Source organism: Mauremys mutica, chromosome 20 (genome assembly GCF_020497125.1).
Source record: "Mauremys mutica isolate MM-2020 ecotype Southern chromosome 20, ASM2049712v1, whole genome shotgun sequence".
Classification (NCBI taxonomy): Eukaryota; Metazoa; Chordata; order Testudines; family Geoemydidae; genus Mauremys; species Mauremys mutica.
Genome location: NC_059091.1, coordinates 25,684,942 through 25,703,585, shown reverse-complemented (window position 1 = coordinate 25,703,585; position 18,644 = coordinate 25,684,942). Strand labels below are relative to the sequence as shown.

The 18,644-nt window shown below is 54.0% G+C and overlaps 1 protein-coding gene across 1 annotated transcript; it reads right to left on the bottom strand.

Annotated features, from left to right (window-relative positions):
- Positions 1-6,212: 6,212 nt before the first annotated feature.
- LOC123353417 (hepatic lectin-like) lies at positions 6,213-17,487 on the bottom strand. The gene is made up of 7 exons (XM_044994455.1): positions 17,350-17,487; positions 13,712-13,836; positions 11,557-11,664; positions 10,083-10,157; positions 9,377-9,528; positions 8,812-8,924; positions 6,213-8,438 (listed from the first exon to the last, which is right to left on the bottom strand). Exons 2-7 carry the CDS (start codon positions 13,752-13,754, stop codon positions 8,300-8,302), a joined length of 630 nt encoding a protein of 209 aa, XP_044850390.1. The 5' UTR covers positions 13,755-13,836; positions 17,350-17,487; the 3' UTR covers positions 6,213-8,299.
- Positions 17,488-18,644: the final 1,157 nt, after the last annotated feature.

Sequence of the window (18,644 nt, the reverse complement as noted above, 5' to 3'; positions counted from 1 at the left end):
CCTCGCCCCCACCCCCAGAGCGAGCGAGCTTCAGAGGCCAGCGCCTGGGTCCCCGGCGAGCCTCGCCCACCCGCCTCTGCAGCCCCCGGGGCCCGGGCTCCGCAGGGGGCAATAGGGAGACCCGAATTCGAGGAGTTTTTAAAGGGCTGTTCCGGGGCGGGGCGTTTCCTATCGGCCCGAGGGGGTCGATCACACGCATCAATTCGAAGTGAAGCCAGCCCCGGTGTCTCCGAGCCGGAGCCAGCGGGGTTCCCGGCTGCAGACCCGAGCGCAGATCCGCTCCGGGGCGGGCAGGAGGGTGAAGGGTCGGCGGTGGAAGTGGGGCACTGGCCAGGCCCAGCGGGAGAAGCCTGGGGTCGGGTTATACGGACCGGCAGTCAGTCTATAGAGACCCGGGCAGGCCCGGCGGGAGAAGCCTGGGGTCGGGTTATACGGACCGGCAGTCAGTCTATAGAGACCTGGCCAGGCCTGGCGGGAGAAGCCTGGGGTCGGGTTATACAGACCGGCAGTCAGTCTATAGAGACCTGGCCAGGCCCGGCGGGAGAAGCCTGGGGTCGGGTTATACAGACCGGCAGTCAGTCTATAGAGACCTGGCCAGGCCCGGCGGGAGAAGCCTGGGGTCGGGTTATACAGACCGGCAGTCAGTCTATAGAGACCTGGCCAGGCCCGGCGGGAGAAGCCTGGGGTCGGGTTATACGGACTGGCAGTCAGTCTATAGAGACCCGGCCAGGCCCGGCGGGAGAAGCCTGGGGTCGGGTTATACGGACCGGCAGTCAGTCTATAGAGACCTGGCCAGGCCCGGCGGGAGAAGCCTGGGGTCGGGTTATACGGACCGGCAGTCAGTCTATAGAGACCCGGGCAGGCCCGGCGGGAGAAGCCTGGGGTCGGGTTATACGGACCGGCAGTCAGTCTATAGAGACCGGGGCAGGCCCAGACCAGGCGTTTGGTTGTGAGTACCGGGGGAAAGGTGCGGGGAGTCCCGGGCCAGGGGCCGCGCTGCGGTCCCCGTCGGATTGTGGGGTCACTGCGATGCCACTGCACCAGCTCCTGCCAGGCGTTATAATGCGACAGGGCCATATCCCGGCCTGGGGAGTCACCCGCAGCGAGCAGGCAGTGGAGCGGGCCGGGGCCTGGGGCTGAGCCCACCGGCACCTGTGGAGAGACAGGCCAGCCTGGGCGAGGGGTCTGAGTGGCTGTGACAGACCCCACGCGTGACCGCGCCCCGGGGGCTGCTCGGAGCGGGGCGGTGACCGGTCAGCTCAGGGCACAGACGGCCCTGCTCCGTGACTGGCTCTCACCGCACCTGCTGGCGGGGCAAAGGGCAGGATCCCCCCCCCCAGGAATGGATAGGGCCCGGGCACAGCGGCCGGGCGATTTGCGACGGTCGTTACAGGCCGGATCCGCTGGGCTCGGGTTAATCCGATTTGTGTAACAAACCGAAGCTGGGTAAAGCGTGTAAAAAGTGCCCCAAACCGAACCTACACTCCCCCTCCCCCCGCATTTACTGCCCCACACCGGATCTACACTCCCCCTCCCCCCGCATTTACTGCCCCACACGGGATCTAAACTCACCCCCCGCATTACCTGCCCCAAACCGGATCCCGAACCGACCCCGCAGCGGGTCCAGGGTCCCCTCTCCTGTGGGGGAGGGGGAGGGGGAGGGTCAGGGCGGGGGGACCGGGGCAGCCCCGCACGGGGAGTCAGGGGCGCCCAGGGACGCGTCCCCCAGTCTTGGCTTCGGGGTGTTTAAGGCGCAGCCACATTAATCCCCACGGTCCGTTCATGGCAATTAGCAGCCGCAGGCCCGGCTGGGCTCAGACCCGAACTGGAGAAGAGCGGCGGGCTGCGGACCCTTTGGGGCTGTAGGGGGCACCGCCCCTCCCGGGTGCCTGGGCTGGGGGGCTGAGCAATGAAGGCGGGGGCGATGGGGTGTAGGGGTGTAGGGGATGAACGGGGTGAGGGCTGGGCACGGGGTGGGGGATGAAAGGCGAGTGGGGGGATAAGAGGGTGGGGGTGGGGCTGGGCATGGGGGCTGCAGGGGGATGGAGGAGGGTGGGGAGTTCGGGGGGTGGGGGGATGAAGGCGGGGGTGGGGGCTGGGCATGGGGGCTGCGGGGGGATGAAGGCGGGTGGGGGGCTGGGCATGGGGGCTGCAGGGGAGGGGGTGGACGGAGGGCTGCAGGGGGATGGAGGAGGGTTGGGAGTTCGGGGGGATGAAGTGGGGCGGGGGCTGGGCGTGGGGGATGAAGGGGTGGGGGGCTGGGAAGAGGTGGTACAGGAGATGGATGAAGTGGGGCGGGGGCAGGGCATGGGGGCTGCGGGGGGATGAAGGGGGGTGGGGGCTGGGCGTGGGGGGCTGGGAAGAGGTGGTACAGGGGATGGATGAAGTGGGGCGGGGGCAGGGCATGGGGGCTGCGGGGGGGTGAAGGGGGTGGGGGCTGGGCGTGGGGGGCTGGGAAGAGGTGGTACAGGGGATGGATGAAGTGGGGCGGGGGCTGGGCATGGGGGCTGCAGGGGGCTGCAGGGGGTGGAGGGAATAAAAGCGGGTGGAGGTGGTGGGGAGGATCGGGGGGCAGGGGCTGGGCATGGGGGCTGCAGGGGTGGGGGCTGGGAAGAGGTGGTACAGGGGATGAAGTGGGGCAGGGGCTGGGCATGGGGGCTGCAGGGGGATGGAGGAGGGTGGGGAGTTCGGGGGGATGAAGGGGGGTGGGGGCTGGGCGTGGGGGGCTGGGAAGAGGTGGTACAGGGGATGGATGAAGTGGGGTGGGGGCTGGGCATGGGGGCTGCGGGGGGATGGAGGAGGGTGGGGAGTTCGGGGGGATGAAAGGGGTGGGGTGGGGGGATGAAGTGGGGCGGGGGCTGGGCATGGGGGATGAAGGGGTGGGGAGTTCGGGGGGTGGGGGGATGAAGGCGGGGGTGGGGGCTGGGCATGGGGGCTGCGTGGGGATGGAGGGGGGTGGGGGGCTGGGCATGGGGGCTGCAGGGGGCTGCAGGGGGTGGAGGGAATAAAAGCGGGTGGAGGTAGTGGGGAGGATCGGGGGGCGGGGGCAGGGCGTGGGGGCTGCAGGGTGATGGAGGAGGGTGGGGAGTTCGGGGGGATGAAAGGGGTGGGGTGGGGGATGAAGGCGGGTGGGGGGCTGGGAAGAGGTGGTACAGGGGATGAAGTGGGGCAGGGGCTGGGCATGGGGGATGAAGGGGTATTAAGGGGGGTGGGGAGTTCGGGGGGGTGGGGGGATGTAGGTGGGTGTGGGGATGGGCATGGGGGCTGCAGGGGGATGGAGGAGGGTTGGGAGTTCGGGGGGATGAAGGTGGGTGGGGTGGGGTGGGGGGATGAAGTGGGGCGGGGGCTGGGCATGGGGGCTGTGGGGGGATGAAGGGGGGGGAGGGAATAAAAGCGGGTGGGGGGGATGAAGGGGTGGGGGGCTGGGCATGGGGGCTGCGGGGGGATGAAGGGGGGTGGGGAGTTCGGGGGGATGAAGGGGGGTGGGGTGGGGGATGAAGGCGGGCGGGGGCTGGGCGTGGGGGGCTGGGAAGAGGTGGTACAGGGGATGGATAAAGTGGGGCAGGGGCTGGGCATGGGGGCTGCGGGGGGATGAAGGGGTGGAGGGAATAAAAGCGGGTGGGGGGGGGTGAAGGGGGTGCCAAGAAGTGGCTGGGCGGTTCCAGGGTTTTTCTTGCCAACATTTTCACGCACAAAAAAACTGAAGAAAATTCTCAACAGCGAGAAAGCCCAGAACCCCCCTCCCGCTCCCTGGGACCCCTCGTTATGCCCCCCGGACCTTGCCCCATCATGGCCCCTCAGATTCCCCCCCCCCACACACACACACTCCCCAGAGACCCTTTTCTCTGTTTCATGGATTGGGGTTTTACCTGGGATATAATTGGGGGCCCTGGGACCCTCTCAGGGGAGCAGGTAGGAGGGGGCGGGGGCTGAAACTGGCCTGAGGGGTGTCAGATGCCCCAGGGTGCACAAGGCCCCCTTACTGGAGCCCTTATTTCTGGTAGAGAAGTAACCAGCAGCCCTGGGTCCCTGCCCCAGCCTGCTGCCCAGGCGGGGCGGGGCGGGGCTGGGCGAGGGCCTGCACCTGGCCAGCAGGGGGCCCCGGGGGTCCTGACCTGCCCACACGCCACAGGTGTGTGACTCTCGCTAGGACCAAGGCCCTGAAATGTCCCTTAGGCCGCGCAGCCTGGGCAGCATTGTCCAGGGTGCAGCAGCGACCCCAGCGTGTGCGTGTGTGTGTTTGTGTGTTTGTTTTCATTCCCTCCCTCCTGTTTTGAAGGGGGAAGAAGGGAGGCAGGGTGGAGGAGGACCCAAAACCCCAAACCAGAATTGTTTGGAGTTTTGTTCTGTTGAAAATTTTCCCAAAAGGTTTGGGTGAAATTTGCAGTTTCTTTTTTAACTTGTCACAGCTGATCCTGCCCATTCTCTGACCCGCTCTAGCCCCCCTGGCTAGAGCTCTCCCTTCCAGCCATGGCCTTTTCTAGTACGCGTCCCCTGGCAGTTGCAATGCATGCTGGTGCCAGGCCTTGGAGTGCAGCAGCTTCTTGGCAAAATCTCTCCCCAGGCAGCCGCTACAGAGGAAGGCGCTGAGGTTTCTAACATGTGATCCGTCTCATGTAATGGCGGCACCGTGGAAGGCCCTGCTGCCGGAGGAGATTCTGGGGAAGCGCAGCCCACTCCCCCTGGCTGAGCAGGACCCTCTCCGCCCCGTGAGTGATGAAGTGTGGGGGGAAACCTCAGCATTCGCCATCCAGTCCCACCTACTCATGCCAGAGTAACAATGGGCCCCAGCTTTCCAGACGGCCTCACTCCACCTTGAAGCGACAGAGGCAGATTGACCCTCTGAAGGCCGCAGCACGTTAGGGGGTCCCACCTGTGCACAGGCAGGGCGATGGACTGTGCTGCTTGGTGACTCCGACAATGGCACCTGCCAACCACTCCCAATCCCCAGCCTTCTGGGGACTCGCCCGTATAAACTCTCTGGCGAACACTGTCCACCAATGAAATGCGGAGGAAGAGCGTATCGGCCCCCTGGGCTACAGCAGCTGCCTGGCTATTTAACAGGTGCACAGAGCCGCCCAACTGTGCATCCTCCCCACCCCAACCAAGCTAAGGGATGTAGAAAGTGGCTGTCACCTTCATATCCATCCCAGCTATTGCGTATGCTAAACACCGTCCCTTTGACGAGGTGGCTCTCCGTGCTCTCAGGGTCGGGGCATGGCAAGGCACAGCCCACTGGTCGCTTTTACCCTCAAACTCCAATGGGAACAAAGGTGACAGACTTGTCTGCAAGATATTCTTGCTCCAGGAGAAGGATCCGACTCAAATCCTTCATGCTGGCACTTGAGCCTTGACAACTGCTGCCCATGCCCCAGCCAGAATTAGAACCTAGCTCCACTCCAGGGGCCTCTCAGAGGGAGCCTGTGTTTAATGGCTTGGCACTGGGCAGAGCCAGGACACCTGGGTTCAATTCCCAGCTCTGCCTCTGACCTCCTGCGTGACGTTGCAGCCTCTCTCTGGGCCTTGGTTTCTGTCTTGCCTCTTTAGACTTCAAGCTCTGCAGAGCAGGGACTGTGTCAGGCGCAGTGCGATGGGGCCCTGCTACCATGGTACACAGAAGAGCAGGACACCACCCCAGCCTGCCTCTGGAGCTCTCTCTCACTCTGTGCTTGTCCCGCGCCTAGCGCAATGGGTCTCTAGGGGCTGCTGCAAGGGGCAGGCCCTGCCTTAGCAGCTCAGATTTATGCCAGGGCACATGACTGGAGAATCCAGCCCCAGGCCTTCACCAGGAATACAGGCTTGGGCCCTAGGTGTCTGTTCATCAGAGGTTATTAATCTGTTTTGTATACAAGAATCTTTTGTATAGCCCCCAGCACACGGGAGTCCTGCTCCATGCGTGGCGTTCCAAGGCACTCCCGTAACACACCTAATAAACTGTGTTAGCACCACTCCTACCTCATGTGCGTCCTCCTAATCCAGACAGGGGATGTCTGATTTGCTAGGTCAATGGGACTGGTGGGTGCTCAGAGCGCCAGGGGCTCCGAATTCAACATCACCCATTTCACTTCCAACTTGGCTGTTTTTATTAGGAATGTAATAACCCCATGTAAGCTGCTGTGAGTGCTGAGAACTAAGGGGATGTACAATGCAGGTCTGTAAAATGGGAATAATGAGTCACCTCCTTTGTAGACTGATTGACGAGAAGAGCTAGGTAGTATTAATTATTTATTATCACCACAGTGCTCAGGGGTGGCAGGGCAGCAACAGCCCCCCAGCCAAATAGTTTTACTGTCAGGCCTGCAATTTGCAGCCTGTTCAATTTCTTTTTCTAGTGTACAATGAAGAAAGGAGAGAAAGTGCAGGAGATAGCAAAGGAAGCTGTTCTTTATGCTGAGTACAACTTTCCATGTAGAGGGCTCTGCTGTGGGCTGAAGGGCACCATCTGCTGCACACAGATTATAACTACAGCTAGTTGCAAATTTTCCATCAAGAGTTGACAAAATGGACATTATCTTCCAAGTTATCTTTTTCAATATTTTTTGGGGAGGAGGGATGTGCAGGTGAAATCGTTTGGTTATAAATGGAAAGTGTTTGGTTTTTGTTGGCTGAAAAACAATGATTGGGGTGGGGGGTGGTTTCAATAATTTCCCCCATATTTTTCAAAGTCACATGTTGACAAAAATGAAGTTTTTCACAGGGAACTAATTTCCAGACCAGCTGCAGCTGAACCAAACCATGTCTGATGCAGAGAGATGCATCTGTCACTATCCCTCGCTGAAGACTTTTCCGGCCACCAGAATTATCTGACTCCAGAGCTTTCCCTGTGTAGGGAATATGAGAGTCACATGCCACAGAGAGAGAATTCCTGGAGGAAACAGCACCAGGGTTTGTAGGGTGGGGGAAGAGACCTCAGAGTTGTGCAGAGGGGCTGGAACAATGTGTATGGTGGGGTGCTTAGAGCCATTGAACCAAACTGCAAACCCTGCATATAATGGAAACCGCTGCAAGCCAGGGCGGGTGGGAGCACCCCTAGTCCCAGCACCTATGGAGTTGTGGAGTAAACAAATCCACAGAAGCTAACAGAGCTGCAGATGCGGCCGTTAACTCTGAATTTACATAGGAGCATTAGAGGATTCACATCCGAGAGGGCCACTGCCTGAGCTAGTCTGGGATCACCCCCATCTCATACCAAGGGTCCATCTATTCCATTAGTGGCCGCTGCTCATTGCTTCAGAGGAAAAACAGACCCTCCCCTCTGGCAATATAACTAGCACTACAGAGGGAAAGAATTTCTTCCTAATCCCCACTACGATTCCTCTAACCTCACGATCAGAGCTTGCAGAGATGGCTATAAATGCTATTAACGGCACACCCTGTACCTAGGCACTGTGCCTGAGGGCAGGGAATCGCACACGGGATAAATCTGTGTTTGCTCTTATCGATCCTAAATTGGCTACTTTCCCCGATTGCATCAAACTTTGCCCTGTGCTCTCATTATGCCACCTGCTAAAAAGAGGGAGGGCACAGATCCCACTGCGGCCTCTTGTGGTTTTCAGCAGACTCTGCATATTGTTTTCCTGTAACTTTCCAAGTGCATCCACGCGTGACCCACAAGTCTGCGGATGTTACCGAGGTGCCCAACCCACCAAGGACGCGAGTCTGTTACAGCCAGAGTTGATTGAAAAATGAAAACAGATGCCATTGGGGGGTGTGGGGATGGGATGGATTTTGAAAATTTGGTTATTTTTGAAAACTTCACAACTTGTTTTCATTTTTTTCCAAAAAAAATAATTTTTTACCCAAATTTTTTGGTTTCAAATTTTTCCCATTTTCACTCTTTCCCCCTCCCCTTTTCATTTAGTGGCATGGAGAGGGGGAGTGAAAACCCCAGAGCATTTTGAAAACTAATTTTTAAAATTTGGTTTCAAGAAGGCAACTTTTCAACAATGTCTTTGTTTGAAAACCCTTTTTTTGGATCAGCCCTAGGCTCAAGCTGTGGAGGTGCAGACTTTTAGCATGGGAAGTCCATTCTGGGTCCTCTCCAGGACACTGACCCAACGGCTGAGAGAGACCCATGGAGGAGCTGACAGGAAATGGACACACAGATAAAGGGAATATAAATTAAGAACAGAAAGGCGGGGGGGGGGGGGGAATAAAAAGATTAGTATGATGTTTACAGCCTCAAAGTACCGGACCTTGGCTTGTATCTTTGTCACCAGCAGGAGGCAGCGCTGGCTCTCTGCATTGACCAGCAGGTCCAGGCAGTGTGGCTGGGAGGTGGCTTTGGTCGGGTCTCTGCTCACGGAGGAGGTGCAGGCTTTTCACAGATGTAGTAGCACTCATATGTGCAATGCACGTCGTTCCACTCCCCATAGGTCCAGACGTGTGCACAGTCCTCGTTCTGGCCACTGTTGTTGGGCTCCCCCTCCTTCCAGTACCTAAACACAGCGGGGCTACAGTTGGAGTGGCAGGAACGGGGTGCAGGGGACAGAGCGGGGTCAAAGCTGGAGGTGGATCGGAGCCATACACAACGGGGATTTGAAGCCGGCGTGTCCTGGAGTTAGGGGGACGCTTGGCTCAGAGACTGAAGTGTAGGCCCATTGCTGGTGAAAACCATCAGCCTTACACACCATGGAAAGTTGGACATCAATGTCCCATGCGGTTTCCCATGACCTGATCTTACCCCGATGTGGCCCGGCCCCATGCCTTCGGGCTCTCTCAACAGACACAGAGGCTGTTTCTGCAGAAGGAAGCCTGCGGCATTAAGGAAGAGGGAGAGTGATAACCAGCAAGGGTCAGGTCCGCACTCACGTGAAACCGGTTGTGGAGTCGCTCCCATCGATCCATTTCCACTCCCCTTCTGAGTTCTCGTCTGAGAGGCCAATCCAGAAGCGCTGGTTGCGTGTCCTGTACATGATAAAATTCTGCAGCCGGAAGTGGGGTGGGGGAGGAAGCACAGAGTCATCTCTTTTACCGGGATCAGCACAATTTTATTCTTCATTTCCATCACAGCAGAAGCGGGTCTGGTGGAGCCCTGTCTATTCGATGTGTAACACACCCCACAGGGCTCTGCCACTACATACATCCAGGGCCCCATAACAGACCATGTACCACACAGGGCCAGGGTCTCACGACTCCTTTGTGTTGCTGGCACAAAGAGCACAAAAGCCTGGGACTGCTAATGGAGTTGCTCTTTCAGCTCAAGTGGTAGAAGCCTGTCCTTTCAGAGGTGATGCTGCCATGTTCAATTCCCACTGGCCACCCACAACAGAGAGTTGTTACACGTGTTACACGTTGGGAACCCACAGAAGGGTGATGCAGCGTTAACTGGGGGAAGCGGCTCAGGAGTTTTCCATCCAGACTCTCTAGTCTTTACCTGCTGGGCGTGGCTGTTAACGATGGCCAGGCGCGAATGCTCCTCCTCGCACAGCACCTTCGCCCTCTGCCAAGATGTCTCACGCAAGGAGAAGTAGTAACATTTCCCGCTGAAGTATTCCCATTCCCGGGCCTCAGGTCCGCACGGGAACACTGGAAAAGGGAGGGACCAGCTGAGTCACAGACACCAACTGGGGCAGGTCTACCCTGTCCCATGTGGAAATGACAGCACAACCCCAGCTCTGCAAGGACCTGACTTCCAAGGCAGCGGTTATCGCTGGAACTGTCCAGTCACAATACTACAGGGGTTGGCTTCTGGCTAACAAATCGAAGAAAGCTGGGGCCCAGGCTCCAAAGCGAATAAATAGTTCAGAAGCCGGGATCCCCTGCGTGCAGCATGAAGTGAGCCAAGGAAAATCAGAAGAGGTAATGCCCCAGAACTGCTGCTAGGATCCCTGGTGCTAGAGACTGAACAGATACCCTGCAAGGTGCTGATCACAGCAGGGAACAGCAGCTGTGGCCAGAAGGAGCGAGGGCAACCCAGGGAGGTGGGCAGAGCAGAGGACAGAGGAGGGAAGAGGAACTGGGAAGGAAGAGACTCCGGCAGGGGCAGTGTATAATGGGGAGGGCACAGCAGAGGCAAAAGGAGCCAGGAGCTGAGGGGAGGCCAGGGGGGAGCGGGGCATAGGGCAGTGCCCTGTACTTACGTTTGAAATCGTTGCTGGAATGATTCCGTTTCAGCTCATTGCGCATTTCATTAAGTTGTGAAGAGAGCATTGAAACTAAAATCAGGGGGTGGAGGGAAAGGGAGGGGGGAGAGAGAACACACGCCAGGTTATCTGACCCTGCTGCCACCCTGGTATGTCTGAGTGGCATTGAGTCATCTTTGGGTTTCAACACCCTTTACCCAGTGAGCTCACCAGCACTTGCGTGTGCTAGAAACGCCTTCCCAAGAGGCTTATTTAATCCATGAGGAAAGCCAGAACCATGCCCTTACAGCCAGTCGCAGGGCAAGGTGATCTGGGCACCTTAATGCACTAATTCTCCTGGGTTTACAACCTGGTTCAGCCTGGAATAGGAAGCAGGATTTAACAGGTTTGGTGGGAAACAAAAACACCTTGGGATACACAAAGGGAAAAACTGCCATTAGACAATCCCCACTGGGCACCAGAAATTCCAAGCAACTGTGACCTGAACCAAAGGCTCCAGGGGAGAAAGGGGCAGGCGGCTTTGCAAAGGCTGTGGTGAGTGTTTCCAAGGGTTTGTCCCCCCGAGTAAGCGTTGGTGCACTAGGGTAGCTATGCTGTCGTAGCGGTGCTGGCGTGAAAGGTGACTAGAGATTTGCACAACATCAGTGCAAAAATCCAAGCACAGAAAAGTCCTAACATGAAGCTCTGAGAATCCGCCTGGCCCTGGGGTTATGGCCACGTTCCGTATGACCAAGGAGGCTAGGATGTGGCTCCCTTGGGCTGGAGAGTGCTGACAGAGTAACCCCCTTGCTAGTGCTCAACGTGCCAGCTCCGTCCAGCAGAACATCCCCAGCATCGGCAACAAGACCTCAGTGTGAGACAGTGGAAGGGTTAAACAAGTTTGACCTAATTGATCACCCTCCGCCCCCTCTCAGCCCAGCAGGCTCCCTTTGAGCAAGGCTTTAATGTACCTTATTGATGAAGATAACAAGGCTAGAGCGTCACACCTTCAGAGTCACTTCACCTGCCTCCCCTCGCCAGGTAGAGAACAACATGCAATACCACCCCCACTTTGCAGCTGGAGAGAAAGGGGGAGACAGAGAGGGCGAGGGCCCTGCTACCGAGGTGGACAGGCAGGGGACAGGGTTGGTCCTCAGGAGACTGGATTCTATTCCCGGCTCTACCCCTGACCTGCTGGGGGAGCCTGGGCAGCTGCTTCCCCTCCCACCCTGTGTCGGTTTAGACTGCGAGCTCTGAATGGCAGGGGCTGGCTCCCTGTGTGTCCACACAGCACCCAGTGCAGTGGGACTCCTGGATGAGCTCTTTGCTACTAGCAAGACAAAGAAGAACAAGGACCCAGGAGGAGTCAGTATCAGGGTTTGACCCCAGGGCTTCTGAGCACACAGACCCCACATCTCTCTGAGTCGCCCCAACTTCCTTCCTCATTAATGACGTGAAACGTTTAATCTCCCAAAGGCCCCATGCACGGTACCTCTGGAGAGTGACACCGCAAACAGGATGAGGATCAGCAGGTAAGAAAGCGCCAGCAGCACATAGACTGTGAGGGAGGATCTCAGCTTCTGCCCGAGGAAGTTCGTGTCTTTAGAACAGAATAAAGATTGCGAAGGGTCACAGATTGACAGGTTTGGCAGCGGCTCTGGTGCTGCTTTGAAGGAAGGTCCCATTTATCGTATTAACCCTAAATTAGATGGTTAATTGCTTGGTATAGAGGTCAATAGGGCGTTTATAACTACAACTTACAGCTATCTATCAGGTTTTTCTTCTTAGCCACACTGCGGTAGTGTCTGGGAGCCCCGATCCTGGATCAGGACCCCAGTGTGCTGGGCACTGAACAAACCCAGAACAGAGATGGGCCCTGCCCCAAAGAGCTTACAAGCTTCTCACCATCCACGAGACACTCCTCTCATGACTGTAACATGCTTATAATGGCTGGTAATAATCACGAGCAATGGAAGGGTTTAAGCTTCCATTCAGACTGTGACCAAGTATCTAAGGTTACAGTTTTGTTTAGCACGTGCCCTCTAGAGGATTATTTTTCCCCATCATTAATTGATGTTTAACAAACATTCCAAATTCATCCCAGGGAAATCAGGCCTGTGACTCAGCCTTTGGAGAGTGGCTGCACATTCTGGATGTTGTGCCCGGTTTAAGACAACTTAAGGGGGACTCTGGTTTTCAGACAATGCTGAGTGCCTAAACAACCCAGCCCCTCTGAGGCGTCTCGAGTCGGACACTCGCAGTCCTTTCAGAATACCAGAGCCCACGAGTCTTAATTCAAAGCAGTAACATCTCTACAGTGGGAGAAAGGCCACTTCCTTCTCTCACCTGCCAACAAACTATTTCCCTTTCAATGAAAAGCATAAAATACAGCTCCCAGCAGGGCCAGGATCCTCGTCCCAAACAGCACCTCACAATTGGCACTAATTAGCCTGCCTGTCAGAGCAGAGAGGCCAAAGGCTGAATTGGCCAGAGATGCTCATCTCCCTTCTCGCAGGTCAGGGTAAGGAAAGACTTCTCTGCTGGATCTGTTCAGCAGAGGGAGCAGACTCTTAAGAACGGCCACACTGAGTAAGACCAATGATCCACCTAGCCCAGTGTCCTGCCTATGAAAGCTGTTCCATACTCCTAATCATTTTTGTTGCTCTTCTCTGTACTTTTAAGAACTCTAATATATCCTTTTTGAGATGGGGCAACCAGAACTGCATGCAGTATTCAAGGTCTGGACATACTATGGATTTATAGAGTAGCATTATGATATTTTCTGCCTTATTATCTATCCCTTTGCTAATGGTTCCTAACATCCTGTTATCTTTTTTGACTGCTGCTGTACACCGAGCAGATGTTTTCAGAGAACTCCCCACAGCGACTCCAAGATCTCATTCCTGAATAGTAAGAGCTAATTTAGACCTCATCATTTTGTATGGATAGTTGGGATTCTGTTCTGCAACATGCATTACTTTGTACAGGGGCGGCTCTAGGCATTTTGCCGCCCCAAGCACAGCAGGCAGGCTGCCTTCAGCGGCATGCCTGCAGAGGGTCCGCTGGTCCTGCGGCTTCGGCGTGCCTGCGAGAGATCCGCTGAAGCCACGGGACCAGCGGACCCTCCGCAGGCAAACCGCCGAAGGCAGCCTGCCTGCCGCCCTCGCGGCGACCGGCAGAGCGCCCCCAGTGGCTTGCCGCCCCAAGCACGCGCTTGGTGTGCTGGTGCCTGGAGCCGCCCCTGACTTATCAACATTCAATTTCATCTGCCATTTTCCTGCCCAGTCAGCCAGTTTTGTGAGATCCCTTTGTCTCTCTTCCCAGTTTTTGCCCTATCTTGAGTAATTTTGTATCCTCTGCAAACTTTGCCACCTCACTGTTTACCTCCTTTTCCAGAGCATTTATGGATATGTTGCACAGCACTGGGCCCAGTACAGATCCCTGGGGGACCCCGTTATTTACTGCTTTCCACTTTGAAAATTGACCATTTATTCCTACCTTTGTTTCCTATCTTTTAACTGGCTGCTGATCCGTGAGAGGACCTTCCCTCTGATCCCGTGACTGGCCACTCATCTGGTCTAGAGACCCGTTTCTCTCTTTCCTCCCGTTCCTGAGCTATTGGATGGAAGGGAAGGAAGAGGCCTTACCTCTAAACATGTGCAGCTCATCTTGAAGCCTTTCCTTATCCATGCTGTAAATGGTTCCTGGGAGGCAGAGGTGACTTTAAATGGCATTAGAACATGGCAAAGTGGAACCCTGCTCACGGGAATATCTAGAATAGACAATTCACAGTTCTACTAGGAATGTTAAATCCAGAGGTTAATGTATAACCTGCAGTGCCATGTCCCAGGCAACTTGCCCTCTAGCCCTGGCCATTTGGACTGCTTCCATTTCAAACGGGGTCCTGATAACTCCTCTGCTCAAACAGATTGAAAGGTCTCGGCTGGCCAATCAGCTCATTCTTTCTATTCAAAACTCTCTTGGTCAATTTTAAGTTGTGCAAGAGCAATAATACAAGATGTCTGGTTCCGGACGCTGCTCCCCTCATGCAGGTAAGAAAAAATCCAGCCTGGTCACAAAAGCAGGGTTTGGAAAGCAACAGCTCAGAACCTTGTTTCTGGAAGAAAATCACAGCACTCGACTTTGGAAAGCAGTTGCTAAGCACTCGCAGAGTTGTTCCATACAGAACCGGCAGTGTCCCCGTGGACATGCTTACACAAGAAGATAAAATGGATCCCAGGCTGATCATTGTCCTACAAATATATGTATTATGGAGCTATAGTCCTTACTTTGTAATTAAAGCGTTTTCAGTTCTAGGTACCCAATTCCCCTGCTCCTTGTGCAGTCATTTAATTTGGTGCAAGATGCAATCAGATCAGAACGGTCGTGTTTTGCACTCCCTTTGCACTGGTATAAATGCCTGCACAAAGGGGCAGGATAAAGGAGGATCAAGTCCTAAGTGCTCTTTCAACCCCTTTTCCAACTCTCAAAAAAGCTTTGTTTGAGCCCAAAATCTCACGTGCTTAGTAAGAGTCTCATGGTAATGTGTAATGTTTGAGGTCATGCAATGTTTTCGAATGATGGAACTTAGAAAAACAAGTACAGTCAAACCTTGCAATAACGCGCCCTGCCATAATGTGAAATCGCATATAACGCGATCATAAGTTGGCTCCCTTTTAAGGCCTAATACCAGTGGTCCCCAACGCCATGGCGCCCGCCAGGACATTGATGTGCCCCCGCCTAGTGCCCAGCAGGGGAGAGAAGCTGTGGCCCCGCGCCTGCCGGGGACAGAGAACTCTGAGGCTGCGGGTGCCGGTGCTCACGGTCCCCGGCAGGCGTGGGGCCGCGGCTCCTCTTGAAGCCGGAGAGAAGCTGCGGCCCCGCGCCTGCCAAGGACAGAGAACTCTGAGGCTGCGGGTGCCGGTGCTCACTGTCCCTGGCAGGCGTGGGCCCGCGGCTCCTCTTGAAGCCGGAGAGAAGCTGCGGCCCCGCGCCTGCCAAGGACAGAGAGCACAGGCACCCGCAGCCTCAGAGTTCTCTGTCCCTGGCAGGCGGCAGGGCCGTGGCTTCTCTCCCCTGCTGGGCACTAGGGGCACATCAATGCACCGCGTTGGGGACCACTGACTTAAACTGACTGGCTTTTTTACCGCGACCCTGCTTTTATCGCAATGGAATTTTTTGGACCCAAACATCGTGTTATAGCAGGGTTTCACTGTGGCTTTTCACTGTGAGGTCTCAACTGTCACTTGTCTCCTAACTCCAAGACATCTTGTTGCAAGGACGTCGGGTTTATTTTACCCCTCGGTGTCCAGTACAAACACACATGGGCCTCAGGTCATCTTCCAGGAGTAATTTTTGAAAACATCTTTACTGATATAACTAAGTTTAGGTGCCTAAATGCCTTGCACAGGCAATAGGACAGTGGTTCTCAAACTTTTGTACTGGTGACCCCTTTCACACAGCAAGCCTCCGTGTGTGACCCCCCATATAAATTAAAAACACTTTTTAATATATTTAACACCATTATAAATGCTGGAGGCAAGGCGGGGCTTGGGATGGAGGCTGACAGCTCGCGACCCCCCATGTAATAGCCTTGTGACCCCCTGAGGGGTTCCGACACCCAGTTTGAGAACCCCTGCAACAGGAGGAGTTATTTGTCTACCCATCACTTGTGCCTTTAATAGTCTCGCCCCTGGAGAAATCTTGGGAGGTTTGTTTGAATTCTTCCATTTTTTTCTGTGCTGTATCTCACTGTAAAATTTAACTGCTTCCAGCTAAGTCACAATTCATCTAGTGAATGTTTTATATTCATTTAATGTCGCTGTCCAAATGCAATTATTGATGTAATGCTCATTAACATATGGCTATATTTGTGCTGTTTATATTAGCCATTATTCATACTGTGATAGCACCCAACGATCCAGTCTGAAACAGGAACCTTTCTATGCCAGGTGACGTACAGACACGCACAGTAACAGACAGTCCTTGCCCTCATAGCTTTCGTTCTAAACAGACAAGGCACACAACGGGTGGGAGGGGAAACAGAGGCAGAGAAAAGAACTGACTTGCCCAAAGTCATAGAATGTTCACTTAGGGCTAGTCTACACTTACCTGCCGGGTCGACGCGGTGAGTTCGACTTCTCGGAGTTCGAACTATCGCGTCTAATCTAACCCTTGCTCTCACCTCTGCTTAGCATGAGGAAGCCTTGTCTGTGCCAGCTCAGAGTGAGCGCCACAAAGCCCCCGGCCATGGGCAACGGAGGCACTCCCCTCAAGGCCTACACAGGCCCTGCTCTCTCTCCAGTTTAGTGATAGAGACACTCTAACCCCTGTGTGTCACTCTGGAGCGACCAGCCCCTGGTCCACTGGACACCTGCGGAATTCACAGATCCGATGCTACCAACACCAGCTTACCCATTTCCCTTCAGATCACACTCTGCTTAACATTCAGCACAGAAGTATGTTAATAGTGACAACAGGTAAAAGTTTATGAAATAAAGAGCAGAGATTTCAATGATCACAAGCAGAGGTATTAGAAAGAAATGGTGACAAGTAAAATAAAATTATAACACACATTCTAGAACCTAGATGACTTACTTAGCTAGTTACTTTCATGTCTTCTAGTATTGCTTACCAGCATTTTTCAGCCAGTAGGCTGTAATCACTTTTCAATTAAACAAGCCACACACTCAGCTTGTCTACTCTGTGAATAATACCTTGTGTTTCCTTGCTTGCTCCTGATATAACAGACTCATTCTTTGATTTTAGTCATAAAGAGGACACACTTTGCCGTGTTCCCTCGTGTAGATTTTGTGTTTTCCTGTAGACTTTGAAATCTTGATTAGCTGGTAGCTCCGTATGCAAACAGACTTATATTGTAAGATATGCAATGTTCAATGACCACTTAGGGAGATAAATGTCTACTATCCCCTGCCTGAGCAGAACTTGTTTATCACCTTCTAGTGCTCTGTCTTAACTTACACACCTGAAGAACACACATTTCAGTATAAATATATAACTTTGTCTAGAATATGCTTACATACATTTCACCATGATTATGACCAGTGAGCTTTCAGGGGAAACCTCACATGCCACCCTTTGGTGAATTACTATGCATATGCCTGACCCAGGGAATCCTTGAAACCTTGTGCACCCCCGCTGTGCCCTCTGCCAGTTGGCACCATGGGGTCACAGTAGGTATTAAACAAACAGGCTGGAACCATTCCCAATGCAAGGCTGGGGCCCTCGCCACTGTTTATTTTCCTAAATTTTGCACTGATCTTACTTTTGTATGACCACAAAGACACGATGTCAGCCCAAGGCACACAGGGCCATTGTTGCCAAGATGCACAGATTTCACCACACGGGTTCAGTGCCTTCCAGGTCTGTTGTTTGATCTGAAAGCTTCTTGCACAACCTATACCTGGAAAGGAGGAAAACAGCCGATTAGAAAAATTTGTTGTTTATATAAAAACACAGGCCTGCGATTGGAGGCTTAACTGAGAAGTTAGCCCGACTGATTTATTTTCCAGACCACAAGTCGATGAATACGCTAGGGAATTCACCAATTCAGCAGCTGTGTCACTCTCTTCTCATGCACCTGCCTGACAAGCAGACAGTCTTGCCAGGAAAGAAATGGCAATTTGAATCAAAATCACAGGCCAGTGGGTTGGAGGGGCATTCAGAGAGAGCGAGCTGGATCTGGTGATACTGCGAATGCTAGACCTTTCACTGGGCCTACGTCATGGCATCTATTCACTGTGATTAACATGTTAGTCATAAACTCATCACATCCACTTCTGTATTCTAAGCAGGCCCGGCTGGCTCTTCCGTCCAGTGGCAGAGGCTGCCCAGCTGTTAAAGATTAATCGACCCAAGGAAGATATTATATAGGTATGTACAGCACCTATCTATAAACCCAAAGACTAGTTGTTGTTAAGAGACGTCTCACTACGGACTCACATTTGTCACAATCCTCTCCTCTGGAGTCAATTTTTAAAATATATTTAGGACGCTTCCTGGGTGTGACACTGCACCCCATATTCTTCACAGTGATATGATGATATGATTATGACATAATTATGATGTACTTGTGCATGTCATGTGAGGGGTCATTTGAAAAGTGATGATTTGTGTGCATGTATCATTTTTAAGAAAACATAAGAACATAAGAATGGCCATACTGGGTCAGACCAAAGGTCCATCCAGCCCAGTATCCTGTCTACTGACAGTGACCAATGCCAGGTACCCCAGAGGGGGTGAACCTAACAGGTAATGATCAAGTGATCTCTCTCCTGCCATCCATCTCCACCCTCTGACAAACAGACGCTAGGGACACCATTCCTTACCCAGCCTGGCTAATAGCCATTAAAGGACTTAACCTCCATGAATTTATCCAGTTCTCTTTTAAACCCTGTTATAATCCGAGCCTTCACAACCTCCTCAGGCAAGGAGTTCCACAAGTTGACTGTGCACTGTGTGAAGAACTTCCTTTTATTTGCTTTAAACCTGCTGCCCGTTAATTTCATTTGGGGCCCCCTAGTTCTTATATTATGGGAACAAGTAAATAACTTTTCCTTA

Bases quoted from the DNA above. Each gene is read 5' to 3' on its own strand.
- LOC123353417 (XM_044994455.1), bottom strand. From the start codon at position 13,754: ATGGATAAGGAAAGGCTTCAAGATGAGCTGCACATGTTTAGAG. The intron at 8,925-9,376 runs GTAAAGACTAGA...TTCCGGCTGCAG, and splicing joins TTAACAGCCACGCCCAGCAG to AATTTTATCATGTACAGGAC. The intron at 8,439-8,811 runs GTGAGTGCGGAC...CGCTGTGTTTAG, and splicing joins GACTCCACAACCGGTTTCAC to GTACTGGAAGGAGGGGGAGC.